Raw genomic sequence first — 17,637 nt, 5'->3', positions numbered from 1 at the left:
AAGAACATTTCCTGTGGGAATACTAAATAATGATTTACTATTATGGTGAAATGAATTGTTTTCTCATTTTGGCACATGATACAAATCGTTTTAGCCAACTTTGCAAGTTATAAATACGCTTTCACTTTTTACTAGATGCTAATGTTCTATAAATGGATGAAAAAATGTATCACAAAATGTATCTTACAGACTACCCTGTTAAAGACAATTTTAGGCTTAATCAGACTGGAGGAAGCTATGAAATGTTTTACTACCTACCAAGACCTTAACAACTTTGTAACATTTAAATTATGTTTTGAACATGAGTGGCTTTTGTTATTAGTTTTTTGTTTAATGACATCACAAAATGCAAGCAGGATCCCATTTTAATCACCAGCTCAGTATAATCTGGTGTTTTTCATGTTCCCTGTTGTTAAATAGCCTGGAGCTTTACAGGCTGTAGGGTATCTTTCCTGTATCCAGAAATTGGTCTCAGGCTTCCCACTACTGACAAAGTCCCTTGGAGAAACTTGGTGCACTCATTATTTGTGAGTTTCAATGGAGCAATTCAAAGCTGCTGAGGAAACTACAGCTTATTGTGTGTGCCCCATGTGCTCTCTCACTTAATCCTTATAGTAGTCCTATGAAGTGTAGATGTTTTTACCCCTTTTCCAAAGGAGGAGATTGAGGCTTGGATAAATTAAATGAATTGATCAAGATCACACATAGGGTAAATGGCAGAAGCGGTATTCAAGCAAGGTCTATCTGCACATGTTCTTTTCACTGCATTCCCTTGGCTCTCAAAAGGAAGTAATAAATTACTCTTTATAGTTTGTACACAGCTGTATGTAAAGCCCCACCAGAACCAATCTGGACTATTTCCATGTGTGTCAACAGTTGGTCTATAACTTAGATCCTGTGAATAATCAGCTCTTTACGAAACCAGTTACATACAAGAGATAAATGTGGCGCCCTATTCTGTTTTTTGGACAGCTAAAAAACCTGATCAGATTTCTCAAAGTGGGAGTCATGGGGAAGGCAGATTTTCTTTTTCTTGCCTTCTCTACCTCATATGGGGGTTAAGTTTTTTGAAAAACATCTTATTTCCTCTTGTTGCTACACCTCTGTGGCAGATGATTTTTTTTTCTTGATTGACATTCAGAATATGTGCCATATGGAAATTTGAGCCTCTTCAAGGTTTTTTGTTTTTTAAATTTTTGTTATTGTTTTGAGTGCACTTGTATTATTTTACACATCCTTTTTGTGAAATATTTATTCCTTTTATTAAAATTGGAATAACCTTGGTCCTAATCACCTCCGGATAAACAGGATTTTGTTACAGAGCAGTATATGTTTGCCTGGGAAACCAAGTTATTGCGGATATTAAAATTTTCATTCCTGGAAATTGTCTTTTATTAACATGAAATGATATCGTCCAGGCACTGCAATTAAGTGGGCAGGCACTTAAAAGAGACTTAAAAAGAGACTACCTTTTTTGTTTTTTAAACAAGCTTTAAAAAACCCCTAAACTGGGATTGTGCCTTAATCATCTTCCTATCTCTAGTCCCTGGTACATGGTAGATGTTCCATAAATGTTTGTTGAATAAAGGGGTTGATTTTCTGTTGAATGGCAAAAGTAATTTTTTTATCACACTGTTTTGATTAGAGGTCAAGGATTACTCAATTTGGCACATGAAGAGCATGGGAGTAGGACTCGATGCTTCTCTTGGTTCTGCCCCTAACTTAATTTGTGACTTTGGGGAAAGTCACTTAATCTCTGAGCACCTTGGTTTCTTTATCTGTAAAAAGAGGCGCTATGACTAGATGATCTTGAAGGCGCCTTTCAACACAAAGTTGTATCATCTGTGATCACTGCATTTAAAAAATTTAGGAATGGCATATGAATCATTTAAAAGCTTCTTACTGCATAACCCTGATAAGCGGCTGTAAGGGTATGTCTCTCCTTTGTGCTTTGAAGCAGATATCAAATTGTTCCTATTCGAAGAAAAATGTAAGGGGGTATGTGAAAATAATTGGTGAAAAGTTACTTTTTAAAATTATTATATCTAGAGCACTCTGTATTTAAGAATAGAGTTTTGCTCCAGTTAAAAAAAAAAAAAGAGCTGCAAACAAAAATAGGTTATCTCTCTTTAAAAGTAACGTAAATGTCTAATGCATATGAAACTTTTCATCCATACTGTAAATCAAAGAAGCACAAATTAAGACAGCAATAAGATATATTTTGCCTATCAGATTTGTAAACATTTAAAAATAACACTCATTTTTGGCAGGGGTATTAAGAAACAGGGACTCAGAGCAATGGGAGTGTATTTAAATTGGTACAACTGTTCTGGAGGGCAATTTGAGAGTTTCTCAAAATGCTGAAAAGTCTGTATACTTTTGACCTGCAATTCCACTTCTAGAGAAATTTATTTTAAAGAAATTTATCATGGAAGAGTACAAAATTTTATTCACATTAATGCTAATTATAGTGTTATATATCTAGGAAGACAAAAGATACAAACTCACATCTCTTGGTTGTAAGGCTATGGGTCACTTTAATTTTCTTCTTTACTTTTTTATGGTTTCTACATCTTCTGTAAATGTTTTTTAAAATATGGGCTTGTCTTTAATGAGTGTGTAGAAGTATTTCCCTTCTCATCTCCACTATTCAACACTTTCTTGCTTTTATTTCTGAACAGGCCTCCAGGAAAGGTTGTGATTTCAACATTAAAGGTGAGTTGTGCTTTCTGAAAGTGATAAGTATATTTCTACAAATTGTATATTTTCACTCATTTTTCTCTTATGTAATTTTTCGTTTTCTGCTTTGGCTTTCTATTACTTATTTTTTGCTAAGTAATATTATCATTGTATCTTACTCTAGGTGTGATTAGGTACTCTAGAAATACCTAATTAAATATTGTACTGTAAGGAAGGGACTATAAGTATTTTTTAGATTTCTGCTAATTTTTATTTGGTTTACAATTTTTAGAATAAAAGAACACTATAAAATACTTGTATTTGTGTGTATGTGTGTTTTTAATTGAAAAAGTAATACTTGCATGACAGAAATATGGAGTAACCAAAACACTTGTATACTTCTTATGGGCACATGTATTGGTATCATAATTATATATAAAAATAAATCCTAGCCTTATATTCAAGCAAAGAAGTTTGATATTGAGACATTATGCCAATGAGAACCATTTTAAATACAAGAATATCACCAAACAGAACTATTTACATCAAATAGAATATATACTATATGTGTATGTTTGTGTATGGTTGTGTTTGTGTGTACGCCTGTACATATGTATGTATAATCTCAAACATGCTGTATTTTTTTTTCAGTTTCAGTGTCCCTACCTTCTATTTATATACATTGGATATTGATCTGTTTGATAAATTGTGGTGTATTCATATGGAATATTCTGTAGCAGTGGCTATGAATGAATTAGTTATACACAATAACGTGGATGAATTTCAGCACCATGGTGTTGAGTGGGGGAAATAAAACAAGTCACAGGAAAATACATGTAGGAAGATTCCATTTATATTAAGTCCAAAAGCATGCAAAACTAGAGAATATATTGTTCAGAGATACAAGCATAGTAAAACTATAAAGAACAGCAAGGGAATAATAAACACAAAGTTTAGGATATCAGTCATCTCTGACGGGGAAAGAATGTAATGGAAATGGAGAAGGACATACAAGAGACTTGAAAGCTAATAGTAATGCTGTTCTTTTTCTTAAACTGAGTACTTAAGAAAGGTTATATCATAATTCTTTATTCCTTATATTTTATAAAAATTCTTTTATATTAACTATTTAATAAAACCGTTTTAAAAAACAACTCATGGACATGGTTAAAATTCACTCAGTGTGAGGGCTTCCCTGGTGGCGCAGTGGTTGAGAGTCCGCCTGCCGATGCAGGGGACACGGGTTTGTGCCCCGGTCCGGGAAGATCCCACATGCCGCGGAGCGGCTGGGCCCGTGAGCCATGGCCGCTGAGCCTGCACGTATGGAGCCTGTGCTCCGCAACGGGAGAGGCCACAACAGTGAGAGGCCCGCGTACCGCAAAAAAAAAAAAAAAATTCACTCAGTGTGAAAAGAAGATAGTTGAAAATGTAGCTTCCCTCCCATTCTTCACCTTCCACTTCCCAGTCCTCCTATCCAGAGACTATTGCTGTTTATGCTTGTAGATTTTAAAAGCCACTTAGATCTTAAGATATTTTTAGGTTATAACAAATAGGTTTGGGGAATTTATTTTTTCCCAGTAGTTATAGATTGTCCTTAACTTGAATAAAATTAGATAGAAAATGTACATATTTAGTAAATAAATATGAAGTTGGATATAGTTCTTTTTTACTTTTTATTTTGAAATAATTATAGAGTCACAGAAAGCTGCAAAGATAGTAGAGTGAAGTCCTGTTATCCTTCACCCACTTTCCCCAGTGGTTATGTCTTAATTATAGTACAATATCAAAACCAAGAATTTGACAGTGGTACAGTGTGAGTGTATAGTTCTATGTCGTTTTATTACATGTGTATATTTATATAACCACCACCACAATCCAGATGAGATCTAGTTTATCACCACAGAGAGCTTCCTTTATAAAGTCACAACCACCACCTCCCCACATCATCCCTAACCCCAGGCAGCCAGCCACTAATCTGTTTTCCATCTCAATAATTTTGTCATTTGAGAATGTCCTATAAGTGGAATCATATAACGTGTGACCTTTTGAGATTGGCTCAAATGATTGAGATCCATCCAAGTTGTTGCATGTGTCAATGGTTTATTCCTTTTTGTTGTTAAGTAATACTCTATGATGTGGATGTACATGGGTTATTGAGTGCTTATTGTATATAACAGCATATCTATTGATACCTTAAGCAATCCAAAGAAAAGTTTGATATAGTTCCTATTTTTGATGGCTTTACAACCTCACAGAAAAGATACATATATATAAGAAAGGATGATACATGTGATATTGATGTTTTTAGACTAGAATAGACCTTAAGAATTACAGGGAGTTTGGAGGAGGAAGGGGGACATAGAGCAATTGTGAGAACTCTGTTGCCTGGAATAGGAGAGAAAATTTTTCGGGAGGAGGTAGAACTTGTGTTAGGCTTTGAAAATTGGGAGAGGTTTGCATAGGTGGATAGAGAAAAATTGGGAAAGCATTGTATGTTAGGTAATAGTACGAACTAATTAATATGCAAAGACAGAGAATTTGCTGGGCGCGTTGAAAGACTGGTGTGACTAATGTAAACATTTCAGTGGTGGAATGTTGGTAAAGTAAATTGGGGCTAGATTTCCATGAGCCTTGAATGTCAGGTTAAGAAATCTGGGCTTTAAAATTTTGAAGCAAGATATTTAAAGTCAATATTTATATGTCTTACAAGATTTTTTGCTGGGGAATTAACAAAAGATAAGTGGTAGAAGGGTGGAAGAAAGTTCGGGGGAAAGAGACTAAGTTCAGAGAGAGCTTATTAAGAGGTTAGAATGTCAAGACATGAGACTCCAACAGAGGGATGGTGTTGATAGGAATGGATGGATGCATATGACAACTATTTAAGAGTTGTTTCCTGGTTTTTGTTTCTTGTTTTTTTCTTTCTCCCCTCAGCAAGAGTGGCGGTCACATCTCAAACATTTTTTAAAATTTCACTTTAGTCACAGTTAATTACTCATTACTCATTACACAGTTACTTCCTCATTACTAAAAACCAGAAGTGACCTGAATTTTTTAGTAACTAACATTTTTAGCTTAATGTTCTTTAGTAGATAATAATGAAGATTTCTTTGAGTGTAGATCACTTTTGTACAAATGATTTGTGAAACTGGGTCTTTTGTTGGATGTGCTTATTAAAATTAAAAAGCTCAATTCTTATAACTGAATACTATGAGGAGGGTACAAACAGCCCTCTGATATCCAATACAGATGGAGGGAAACAGTGGTGTGAATTGCTAGAAATTGAATGCTCTATCATACCTTTTAAGAAAGCATGTATCTGAGGTTGTGATAGGTAGGAGTTAGAGAAATGGCCTAAAGGTGGGAAGCTGGGATTTAGGTGGGAAGCTGGGATTTAGTAGGTACTGTGCCACAGTAATGGGGCAGCCCATCTCCAGAAAAAGGTAATAATTGAGGACTGTCTCAAGTCTAGCTAAGTTGGTGTTGGTTGTCTGTAGGCACATGCTTGGCTTCCATTGCTTTGTCCTCAAAGCCTGACCGAGGTGCTAGGGGAAGGACCTGGACCTTAAACCTCACTAAGGAATCATAGATGACTATATATACTAAATCAGGTTTTACTAAGAAATCTTCCAACTAACCTCTCTAGAGATCAGATCCTCTGGTAGGTGCCATATCACTCCTTAAAACTAGGACTTAACAGCAGTTTACCTTATAGGAGCTGATATCTTTCAAAAGTTCAAAGTCTAAGAGAGTTTTGTTAAAGCCAAATAAAATAGAAGCCTAATCATTGCTTGCCAGTTTTGGTCTGTGATCTTTGTAAGTATTAAAATAAATGAAATTGAGGTACAGGAATTATTATTATGTATTTTTCTTAGGTTAACTTGGGGAAAATATCCATGGAATTAAGGTTGTACAGTGCTTCTGATTTCCCAACTAATGAACAGTTATTGGAGGGTAATTGGGTAAATACAGTTAATTTGTAGGACAGTTGAAGGTGTTTCTCTAATATTCACTAACCGTTCTTAATTATCATCAGTTTCAAGAATTCTCTCTCATCTTGTCAAGATGGCTATTTCAGGGTGGTCAGGGAAGGCTTTTCTGATGTAATAATGCCTGAGCTATGACCCTAAGGATGGTAAGGAACCATCCAGTTGGCCAAAGTATAATTGTGTGGTTGTGATGGGAGAGGGAGGTGAGAAATATAGATGTCAAAGATGTAGGCAGGAGCCATATCATGGTAGGTGCTCATGGGCTGTGGTAGAGTTTAGATTTTATCTAATACTTCAAATTCCATGAAACAACTTTTCTCTAGAAGAATCTATATAAGAATTGGTAGTATTTCCCAAATGCTGGGAGGAATTCAATGAAACAACTTTTCAGCTTGAAGATATTGGAAGTCCTACAGAAATTTCTCTAGCACATTATTAAGTCTTTAGCATTATAATAATCTCTGGAGTAGAGAGATTATTGGAGCCTGTCCTGATACTTGTATAATTGCTACCTTAATACATACATACATCCTTATGTATCTTAGGTCACTTATCTGTCAAAAATGGTTATAGTGACTTTCTGACAAGCTCTGTGATGTACACCAAGAATTATGAAAAGTTTTTTTCTCAGTATTAGTGGTAGCATTCAAATTACTGTACTTCTATAAATGTAAAGAAAACTTAAGATGGAAAAGAATATTTGCAAATGTATGATTATCTTACTTTACCCGAATTTTTTTTCCAACAGAAATGCAGCATCCATTTTACCTTCTCTAACCTCCCAAATATATATATATATGTACGTATGTGTATATAAATGTATACGTAGATATATATGTATTTTTGGTGGGTTTAATTTTTTTCATCTGTTACTGTTTTGGGGACTTCATTTAATACCGGTTAAATCTTGATTCCTTTTATCTAAAGTGTATAGAGTTTTTAAGAAAATGATTCTCTGAATATGGTCTTCCTCATTATGTACTTTTGTGTTTATTCATATTTATGAAGGGATACTTTGGGGAAAATAACAATTCTAATTCAACCCTTTGCTTAAGTCCTTAATCTTTTTAAGCTACAAAGGTACTTAGTAGTTCTTATCTTCCTGCACAGTTTTTTAATGTTAAAAAGTTGGGTACATGTGAAGGAAAATATCCTATTACAATAGAAAAATCGAAAACTGCTGATTGGTAACCTTCCTATGCAAATTAAATTGTCCCAATTGGCATAAAAATCTCTGGGCATCTATCAGTATACAAACATCTAAGCTCTTTATGGGCCTTTGATTTATTAATGTTATAATTTCTAATTTATACCCATTTTAAACAAAGTTTTAAAGAAAAGATATTTGGTCTTTGTTTCTTTTCTTTTTAAAATAGGAAGCAGAGAACTCTGCATACAAAGTTGGAAATGAGTCCCCTGTACAAGAATTGAAGCAAGATGTGTCTAAAAAGGTTTGTAAGATAAAATGTTAATATTAGTTTAGCAGATGTCATATTTTTATGGTATATTTAAAGTGGAAAATTTTTTATATTCTTTTAGTATAGTGCCCTGTACGCGGTGGATGTTCAGTAAATGTTCCTGAATCTGTTGAATTTGTGATTGAAGGCGCATCAGGCTTTTTAGAAGGCATTTTGTAATCGAACTAATTGGTAATTTATCCTTGAATCAGTATTTTGAAAAATGTTTTGTAATGTGTTTTTATATTTTATACCTGTATTTTTATTAGAGTAAGCTATAGCTACTCTTGAGGTTAGTACCAAGAGGTAAAGGTACTGAAAAACTCAGTGCAGCAAATTCTAATGTCTTGAGGAGTTAGAGGTTACAAGAAGTCATTACTCTTCTAGTACCTTTGATAACTTTTAAGGAATTGATCATATGAAGCTTCAGGGTTTGGTTTACTGGAAGAGACTGAGCATAAGATAAAAATTTTGGCAATGGGTTGTTCACAGTATCAGGATAAAACCCAAGGAGAAAGAATGGTGTGTGTCTGTTCATTTATACCAGTTTTGAGTGTTTTCTGTGCCCCAGGCACTGTTTAGCGAGTGGATTTCCAGAGACCAATGCTACGACACATCCTCTATCCCAGAGTTTCTCAACAGCAACACCTTTGGGGTGAATAATTCTTTGTTGTGGGGGGAAGGAGAGACTGTTCTGTACATTGTAGAATGTTTAGCAGCATTCCTGGCTTTGACTCACTAGATGTCAATGTCCGCCCCCCCCCTCACCAACCCCTACCCCATCTTGACAACCAAAAATGTCTCCAGACATCACTGAATGTCTGGGGGAATGATACCAGGCAAAATCACCACTAATGTAGATTCATTGTTCTACCCTTATGGAATTTAGAAATTAATGGACTACATATTTTAATATTGATCATACTTTTTCCTTTAAAAAGAAAAATTTCCTTTTTGGGAAAAATGGTTTTGTGTATCAGCATGAATGAGATAACAAGAGTGGTACCCTTTTTTTTTTTTTAATCAGAAATTTCCCACAATTCTACACAAACAAACAGCTGTCTTGATTTTTTGGCGTTCCCTTCTGGTTCTCACTCATTTGCTTTTTTTTTTTTTGGCCTATTTGTAGTGTAGATAGAATTTTGTTGGTGATGGTGTTGTTTTGTTTCTGACAGAATTTTATATTCTACCTTTTCCTCTTAACATTTTTTGATTTTTATCATATTTCTACATGATTTTTTTTTTTTTTTTGCGGTACGTGGGCCTCTCACTGCTGTGGCCTCTCCCATTGCGGAACACAGGCTCCGGACGCGCAGGCTCTGCGGCTGTGGCTCACGGGCCCAGCCGCTCTGCAGCATGTGGGATCTTCCCGGACCGGGGCACAAACCCGCGTCCCCTGCATCGGCAGGCGGACTCTCAACCACTGCGCCACCAGGGAAGCCCTCTACATGATTTTAATACTCAGTTTTCATTTGGTCTATTAGCTTCCATCAAGCAAATGGATTATTATGTATCTAGCCATTTTTATTGTTGAAAACTTGAAAAGTTTCTGTTTTTCCACTAGAGCTTTTCTTTCCCTTTTTAAGAATTTTTTTCTTGGGATAAAATACAAATGGGTAAGTATAGTTAGTAGCCAAAGAAAAGTGATTTTTAAGGAGAGTTTAGAAGCTGAAAAAATAGTAAACACTATGGAGCCATAGAGTGAGTCTTAAGACTCTAGGTATTACTTTTTAAGTTCTAGCCTTTTCAAGTGAATTAAGTATCCAACATTAATGATAAAGGCTGTGGAGTTATACCCTGGATCAGGGTATAACACAATCCCTGTTCCCAGTAACTTACATTTTAGTAGAGAAAATTGGATAAACACAAAACTGAGTGTAATAAGTGTTCAAATAGACTTGCAAACTTTATAAGAACACAAAGGGAGGCTTTACTTTCTCCTTGAGGATAGGAATGGGGAAGGAGGAAGTAGCATCTGAACTGGTTCTTGATGAATGGATAAGATTTGGGCAGGGGGCTTCCCTGGTGGCGCAGTGGTTGAGAGTCCGCCTGCCAATGCAGGGGACACGGGTTCGTGCCCCGGTCCGGGAAGATCCCACATGCCGCCCAGCGGCTGGGCCCGTGAGCCTTGGCTGCTGAGCTTGCACGTCTGGAGCCTGTGCTCCGCAACGGGAGAGGCCACAACAGTGAGAGGCCCGCGTACCGCAAAAACAAAAAAAAACAAAAAAAAGATTTGGGCAGTCGGAGATGGAAGAGGAAAGGCATAGCCAAAGGCGTGGAGATGAGGAATGTGCAGAATGTTTGACGATGAGTCTAGAGACCAGAGTTAGGGCCAGATTATGGGAATGCCTCTCATGTCATACTAAAACATCTGGTTTTTATTTTACAGTCGCTGTGAAAGCAATGATTTTTTTGAAGCAGGGAGGTGATAGGAAACAGTTGCTTTAGCATGATCATTTCTCTGTTAGTCTTGATTCTCACTGTTCTCTTGTTCTTTCCCCATTTGCTACCTCCTGAAACCCGGCAGAGAACGGGGGTGGGGAAACAGGGCTAGGTACTATAAATAGGTGCTATGGGGGCATATCAAGAGGTAGAAAACACGGGCCTTGTTTTCCAGGTGTGGAGAAAATATTTATATAGAGCTAGCTCATGTACTACTCTGTATTTATATTCTAGTTCATATTATAATGAACAGTAAGAGTGATAGGAGTTCAGAAGAGGAAGAGATTGTCCTCAGGTAAGGGATTAGAGAGGGTTTAAGATTTTCAACCTTGTTTTAACCCCTCTGATGGCACAGGCCTTTTCACTCTGCATAGTGATTATTTGAAAGCTTTACATTCACCTCATGCTCACTGTGCCCACCTGCATCTGCTTACTTTCATCAGATAACCTTGCTTCCCACACTGCATGTAGGTGTTAGAGGCTAAGAAGCCTGAATTCAGTCCTTTTCATCATCTCTCACTTCCCTCACCTGCAAACTTGTTGTCATCTTTTACCTCTTTTTCATGCCATTCCTGAGAATTTAGTATTCTTTTTTTTTCCTGTCCAAAGTAGAATGATATAATATAAAGAACACTGGATTTTTTGGAGAAAAACCCAGATTTCAGTTTTGACTTTGTAGTTTACTAGCTGTGGGACCTTGGGCGAAATACTTAATGCCTTTACCTCAGATTCCTGCTTTTGTAGAAGGGAGATAATCTAGCTCCCTCACAAGGCCTGTGTAAAGATTAAATGGCAAATGTGTGTACTGGGTCTGATACACAGCAGACCCTCTTTCTTTTCTTCTCCAGAACTTGTTATCTTCCTTTCCATTGACTCTTTACCCTCGGCTTATAAAAATGCTGGATCATTTTCTTGCACCCTCTTCCATGTATAGCCAAGCTTTTTGAGAACATAGAGTGTGCTGGCTGTTCTGTCTTCACCTCTCATTCATTCGTAAATTTACTGTAATCTGTCTTCTGTTATTGCTAAAGTACTCAGAGCTCAGAAACTACCTAATTGACAAATTAGGTGGACTCTAGTTAATATTTCTCTGGTAAAAGTAAGGTAGGTCTAGGATAAAAATTTGAAGATTGAGAAAAATTAATATGTAGAATATGCTGGGAAATCAGGGATGAATATTATTGAACGGCTTAATATCCAGTTCAACTTGGCATGAATTTGTAGTAAACCACATCAAGATAGTTCCATAACACATTCTGTTAACTTTCTGGAGCCAAAGAATTGAGAAAGCAGAAGTCATCCATGTCTCCGTGGTGGAAAGATAAGTGAGTGGGCTGGGAGATTTATTGTGTTAATAATGACAGGACTGGGTAGAAAATATATTTTCTTCTAAATGTTGGTAGGAGACGCAGAAAGCCTGCCTGTAGTTTTCAACTGTAGATAAGAAATAAAAGGGAAAAAAGGCAAGATGAGGTGGGTATTTGAACTCTTTTCATGGTCCTGCCATCTCTCTGCAGAACAGGGGGTTAGATGTAGCCTGTTTAAGAACATTAATCTCCCTGAATCTGCTGGCTTTCCATGTCAGGCTTGAGTTCAGAGCTGAACAACTTGAAATCTTGTACAAGGTGGTTTTGATTCTCATAGTTTTGTTAACTAGGCTCAAACCAGCAGGCAAGTAACTTGGCATAAATATGTAAATGAACTATGACATGAAGCATCTGAATGTAAATTTAGGTTTAAACTTTCTTTTACAGGATTGATTGAATTTTTGTGATTACACGTACTAACACAGATTCCCTATATAATGGTTAAGAGTACAGTGTCTGGAGCCAAACTCCCTACATTTATGCCAGCTTCATCACTTACTAGCTTTGTGACATTGGACAAATCACTTGGTCCCTCTGTGCCTTAGTTCCCTCATTTGTATAATGATGATAGTAAGAGTGCTATCTTACAAGGTTGTTGTAAAGATTAAAATACGTAAAGTGTTAAGAACATTGCCTGGCACATAGTAAGTACTATATAAATGATTAGCTGTTATTTTGTTCTTGTAAATAGCTTCACTGTTTTTTTTCAACTGCTTTTTAACCTTTCATCAGATTATTGAAAGTATTATTGAAGAGAGTCAGAAAGTACTACAGCTGGAAGATGACTCTTTGGATTCCAAAGGAAAAGGACAGTCTGATCAGGCTACTGCCAGTCCTATCATGGCTGGAACAGATATACCTGCATTGTTAGCCGTAGATCAAGTACTGCAGGAAGATTCCCAAAAGGCAGAGAGTCAGGATGTATCTGAAGAAACTGAATTAGAATCAAAAAAATGTTTTCCTTCTGATGACACATGTGACAAGCCAGTAGATGAAACCACTAAGTTAACTGAAATAAGTTCAACTGAACAACAGCTTAATGTGCCTGAAACTGAAACAGAAGTGTTGAACAAGGAAGCAGTGGAAGTCAAAGAAAGTGATGTTCTAGAACCTGCATCCTCACACTCCTTATCTACTAAAGATTTTGCTGTTGTGGAAGAAGTTGCTCCTGCCAAACCACCAAGACAGCTTACTCCAGAACCTGATATAGTAGCTAGTACAAAGAAGCCTGTTCCAGCACGCCCACCTCCTCCAACTAATTTCCCGCCTCCTAGACCCCCACCTCCATCTCGACCTGCTCCACCACCAAGAAAAAAGAAAAGCGAATTGGAGTTTGAGGCTCTTAAGGCACCTGATCTAGATGGCAAGTATTAGTTGAGAAATAGCTATTTTTGCGGGGAGTTCTTGGAGTTGAAACTTGAACTTTCTGATTTTTTTTCACTTTATGCTGTATATAACAACATTGATGACCAAGTTATAAAACTTATTTTAGTAATAGAAAGTCAAAATGTTTACATTGGTGTTGTTACATTACTGTAATTAAACATTTCAGGAGACTTTCAAATCTGTTACCATTGGAGAGCCAGTGTGGCATAGTGAAAAGAGTATAGAATTTGGAGACTTCAGATTTGAATTCAAGTCCTAGTTCTCTTCATGTGTAAGTTGTGTAGCCTTGAGGAATTTAACATATTTGAACCCTGGTTTTCCCATATATAAAACGAGAGTAATAAAACCACTTTTCTCAGAGGATTGTTCTAAGCATCAGCCAGATAAAGGTTAAAGCACTTTTCAAGCTATGTATAAGGTCTTATATAAATATTAGTTGTTGTTGTTGTTGTTATTATTATTGCAGTTCCCAAAGAGAATATTACATCTGATACTCTCCTAACTACAAACATGGCTTCAGAGAGTACAGTCAAAGATTCTCAGCCTTCTCTTGATTTGGCAAGTGCTACCAGTGGAGATAAAATAGTTACTGCCCAGGTTGGTGAATTTGTGTTATATTTGATACAGGCTTTCTCAACTTTCTGCAACTGGCTGGCTTGTTGATTGTTTTGGTTTTGGTTTTGCTTTTGGTTTTGGTTTTGCTTTTGGTTTGTTGATTGTTGAACCCTCTTTCTTCTCCAGGCCAAATATTTCCTTGTCCACAAAACCTGGCTACCTTACATCCCTTGTCTAGCTCTGCTACTTAAGTAGCTGGCTGATTCTGGCAAGCTATTTAACATCTGAGTCTGAGATGGCTCATTGATGAAATGAGAGGAAAACCTTCCTTGAAGGTTTCTTGCAAGGTTGAAATGAGCTAGAGTATGCCAAGTACCTGGCATGTAGTAGGTATTCAAAAAGTGACAGATGCTGCTATATGTAATATTTATTAATAAATACCAACTATAATCTTCATTTATCTGACCTATAGTGGTCAAAATTGGGGACTTTTATTTTTTATAATTTCCTTTTCCTAATCATGAAAAAAAAACTTCATACACTAGGCTATGTATCCATATATGAGGCAATAGAAAGGACTTGATAACATGAATTTCTGTCACTGTCAAATTCTAGGATTCAAGAGGGTTACTTATGTGGTAGCTGTGGTTAGGGCAGGTTAGCCGACTGGGAGATACTATCATACTAAGTGAAGTAAGTCAGACAGAGAAAGACAAATATCATAAGATATCGGAATCTTAAAAAAAAATGATACAAATGAACTTATTTACAAAACAGAAACATACAGACTTGGAAAACAAACTTATGGTTACCAAAGGGGAAAGGTGGGGGGAGGGATAAATTGGGAGTTTGGGATTAACATATACACACTACTATATATAAAATAGATAATCAACAAGGACCTACTGTACAGCACAGGGAACTCTGCTCAATATTCTGTAATAACCTCAAAGGGAAAAGAACTTGAAAAAGAATAGATACATGTATATGTATAACTGAATCACTTTGCTGTACACCTGAAACTAACACAACATTGTTAATCAACTATACTTCAATATAAAATTTAAAAATTTTTTAAATCAAGGATTCTGTGGCCAATGGAACTTGGAATAAAATTCAAAGCACATACACACACAAAAAGACACTATAGTCTTTTCAGAGCCTTAGAGCAGAGGTCAACAGTGGCCTGATTTTGTGGGGTCCCCAAGCTAAAAATGGTCTTTATATTTTTAAAGGGTTGTTTTTTAAAAAAGAATATGCAACAGACACTATATATGAAGCAAAAAGCTTAAAATATTTACTATCTGGCTCTACAGGAAAAGTTTGCCAACCCCTACCCTCAAGATATCCATGTGTATAGCTCTGATTAATGGCAATATTAGTGCTGGCATTTAACTGGTAGAGAACTGCTTTTGGGCCAGGTTCAAATAGAACATTTATTTGCTTTCAAGACTACTCAGACATTATTTCATGAGCAGCAACACTTTTGGTACCTAATGTTTTTCAGTATGCTGGGAATAATAAAAGACTGAAATGGAGTGCTCCATTTAAATTTTCAGTAGGCTCCATTATCTATATTCTGGAATTCTTTAGAACTGTGTGTGGTAATGAATAATTGAATATTTATAGAAATTGATTCAGTCTACTTTCTGTTTATAAAATTATAATTTCAGGAAAATGGAAAAGCACCTGATGGGCAGACAATAGCAGGTGAAGTGATGGGCCCTCAGAGACCTAGATCCAACTCTGGGAGAGAGCTTACTGATGAGGTATAATTAGATTTTTTGATTCTTGAAAACATAAAACATAGAGGTTCTGATGAGAAGATGAAAAAATTCTAGAGATGAATGGTGATGATGGTTGCATGACAATGTAAATGTACTTGATGCTGATGAACTATACAGTTAAAAGTGGTTAAAATGGTAAATTTTGTATTATATATATTTTACCATGATTTAAAAAAATTAGCTTTATTGCTGTTAGGCAAAAAAATCATACTGTAGAGGAAAAAATGAAAATTGAAGATTGTCTTAGTTTTTTTTTTTAATATGCTGGAGTTTGAACTCTGACTTAAACTTGCCCTTTCACATAATTATATGGTGGAATAAGTGTATTGAAAGCAAGGCCTATGTTTTATAGAAAGTGGGCTTAAAAAAAACTTGATATTATAGGTATATGTTTTTATGCATATTGGATTATGTACAGTGTATACAGACTCAATGTTTAATTCTTACCTTAAAATTTAGTATACATCTATTGGCCAATTTATTCAGAATGAAGTTTTGAAGCAAAATCTTAACTTTTGTTTCTTTTAAACAGTACATTTAAAAAAATTATTGTACTTTGGAAAACGGTTTGGTAGTTCCTCAAAATATTAAGCATCGAGTTACCATGACCCAGCAATACCAATCCTATGTATACACCAAAGAGAAAGGAAAACATACATCCACACAAAAAATATACATAGGTGTTCATGCTAGCGAAAGTGTGGAAACGACACAAATGTCCAACACTGATGAATGGATTAATAAAATGTAGTATATCCATCCATGTGGACTATTTTTTGGCAATTAAAAGGAAAGAGATACATGCTGCGATATGGATGAACCTTGACAGGATGATGCTAAGTGAAAGAAGCCAATCACAAAAGACTACATACTATATGATTTAATTTATATGAAATGTCCAGAATAGGCAAATCCATAGAGAAAAAAAGTAGATTCGTGGTTGCCAAGGACTGGGAGGAGAGGGGAATACAGCATGACAGCTAATGGGTTTATGGTTTCTTTTGGGGGAGGTAGAAATGTTCTAAACTTAGATAATGGTGGTAATTGAACAACTCTGTGAATGTACCCAGAACCATTGAAGTATACGCTTTAAATGAGTGCATTTTGTGGTGTGGAAATTGTATCTCACTAAAAATGTTTAAAAAATTATTGTACAAGCGGGAGGGGCCACAACAGTGAGGGGCCCGCGTACCGCAAAAAAAAAAAATTGTACATAGTCCTGAATGTATCTAGAAAGTTCTTAGCTTGAATTTTTGAGGATTTTGTAGATTCAAAAAGATAATTAAATTATAGGTACTCTTGGTGTTATTTTTTACTTCAGGAAATTTTAGCCAGTGTAATGATTAAGAATCTGGATACTGGAGAAGAAATACCTTTGAGTCTTGCAGAAGAGAAACTGCCAACAGGTATTAATCCTCTCACTCTACACATCATGAGAAGGACTAAGGAATATGTAAGGTATGGCCTGTTATTATTTATCATTTATAGTATTTCATTCAGAGTGGTGAAAAGTTCTCTGTTTATGAACTATGAGAGTCCCTAATTTGGTTTCATTCAGTCTTCTTTTTTTAAAATTAGAATTAAAATTAGAGTTAGTTAATGTATGTATTCTTAAACTTCTTTCTCTCTCTTTTTTAAAATGAGCTTTTTTTTTTTTAAGATTCCACATATAAGTGATATCATAAAGTATTTGTCTTTCTCTGTCTGATTTATTTCATTTAGCTTAATGCTCCCAAGGTCCATCCATGTTGTCACAAATGGCTGGATTTCCTTCCTTTTTATGACTGAATAATATTCTTCTCTGAGTGTGTGTGTGTGTGTGTGTGTGTGTGTGTGTGTGTCACATTTTCTTTATTCAGCTTTGTTCTCAAGAGTGTACAATTATTTGGGGAAAAATATATATATATCTTAAATCTCATAGTATTTGGTTTGTCTTCTTTTAAAATGATTGATATTGGATTGGCCAAAAAATTTGTTC

The 17,637-nt window shown here is 35.8% G+C and overlaps 1 protein-coding gene across 2 annotated transcripts in view; it reads left to right on the top strand.

Moving 5' to 3' along the window:
• Nucleotides 1-17,637, top strand: part of WDR44 (WD repeat domain 44) — an 81,017-nt gene that overhangs the window by 21,341 nt on the left and 42,039 nt on the right. For both annotated transcript variants that reach the window (XM_022562946.3, XM_089904149.1), the window contains exons 2-7: nt 2,682-2,715; nt 8,042-8,116; nt 12,664-13,294; nt 13,784-13,914; nt 15,546-15,641; nt 16,981-17,117. In XM_022562946.3, coding sequence (XP_022418654.1) covers nt 2,682-2,715; nt 8,042-8,116; nt 12,664-13,294; nt 13,784-13,914; nt 15,546-15,641; nt 16,981-17,117 — 1,104 coding nt within the window. The remainder of the gene's footprint in view (nt 1-2,681; nt 2,716-8,041; nt 8,117-12,663; nt 13,295-13,783; nt 13,915-15,545; nt 15,642-16,980; nt 17,118-17,637) is intronic.

Source organism: Delphinapterus leucas, chromosome X (genome assembly GCF_059928025.1).
Source record: "Delphinapterus leucas isolate spDelLeu-1000000601 "Yukka" chromosome X, BTC_Dleu_Yukka2, whole genome shotgun sequence".
In the NCBI taxonomy this organism is placed as follows: domain Eukaryota; kingdom Metazoa; phylum Chordata; class Mammalia; order Artiodactyla; family Monodontidae; genus Delphinapterus; species Delphinapterus leucas.
The sequence above is the reverse complement of the archived record's forward strand: the minus strand, read 5'-3'. Positions and strand labels throughout refer to the sequence as shown.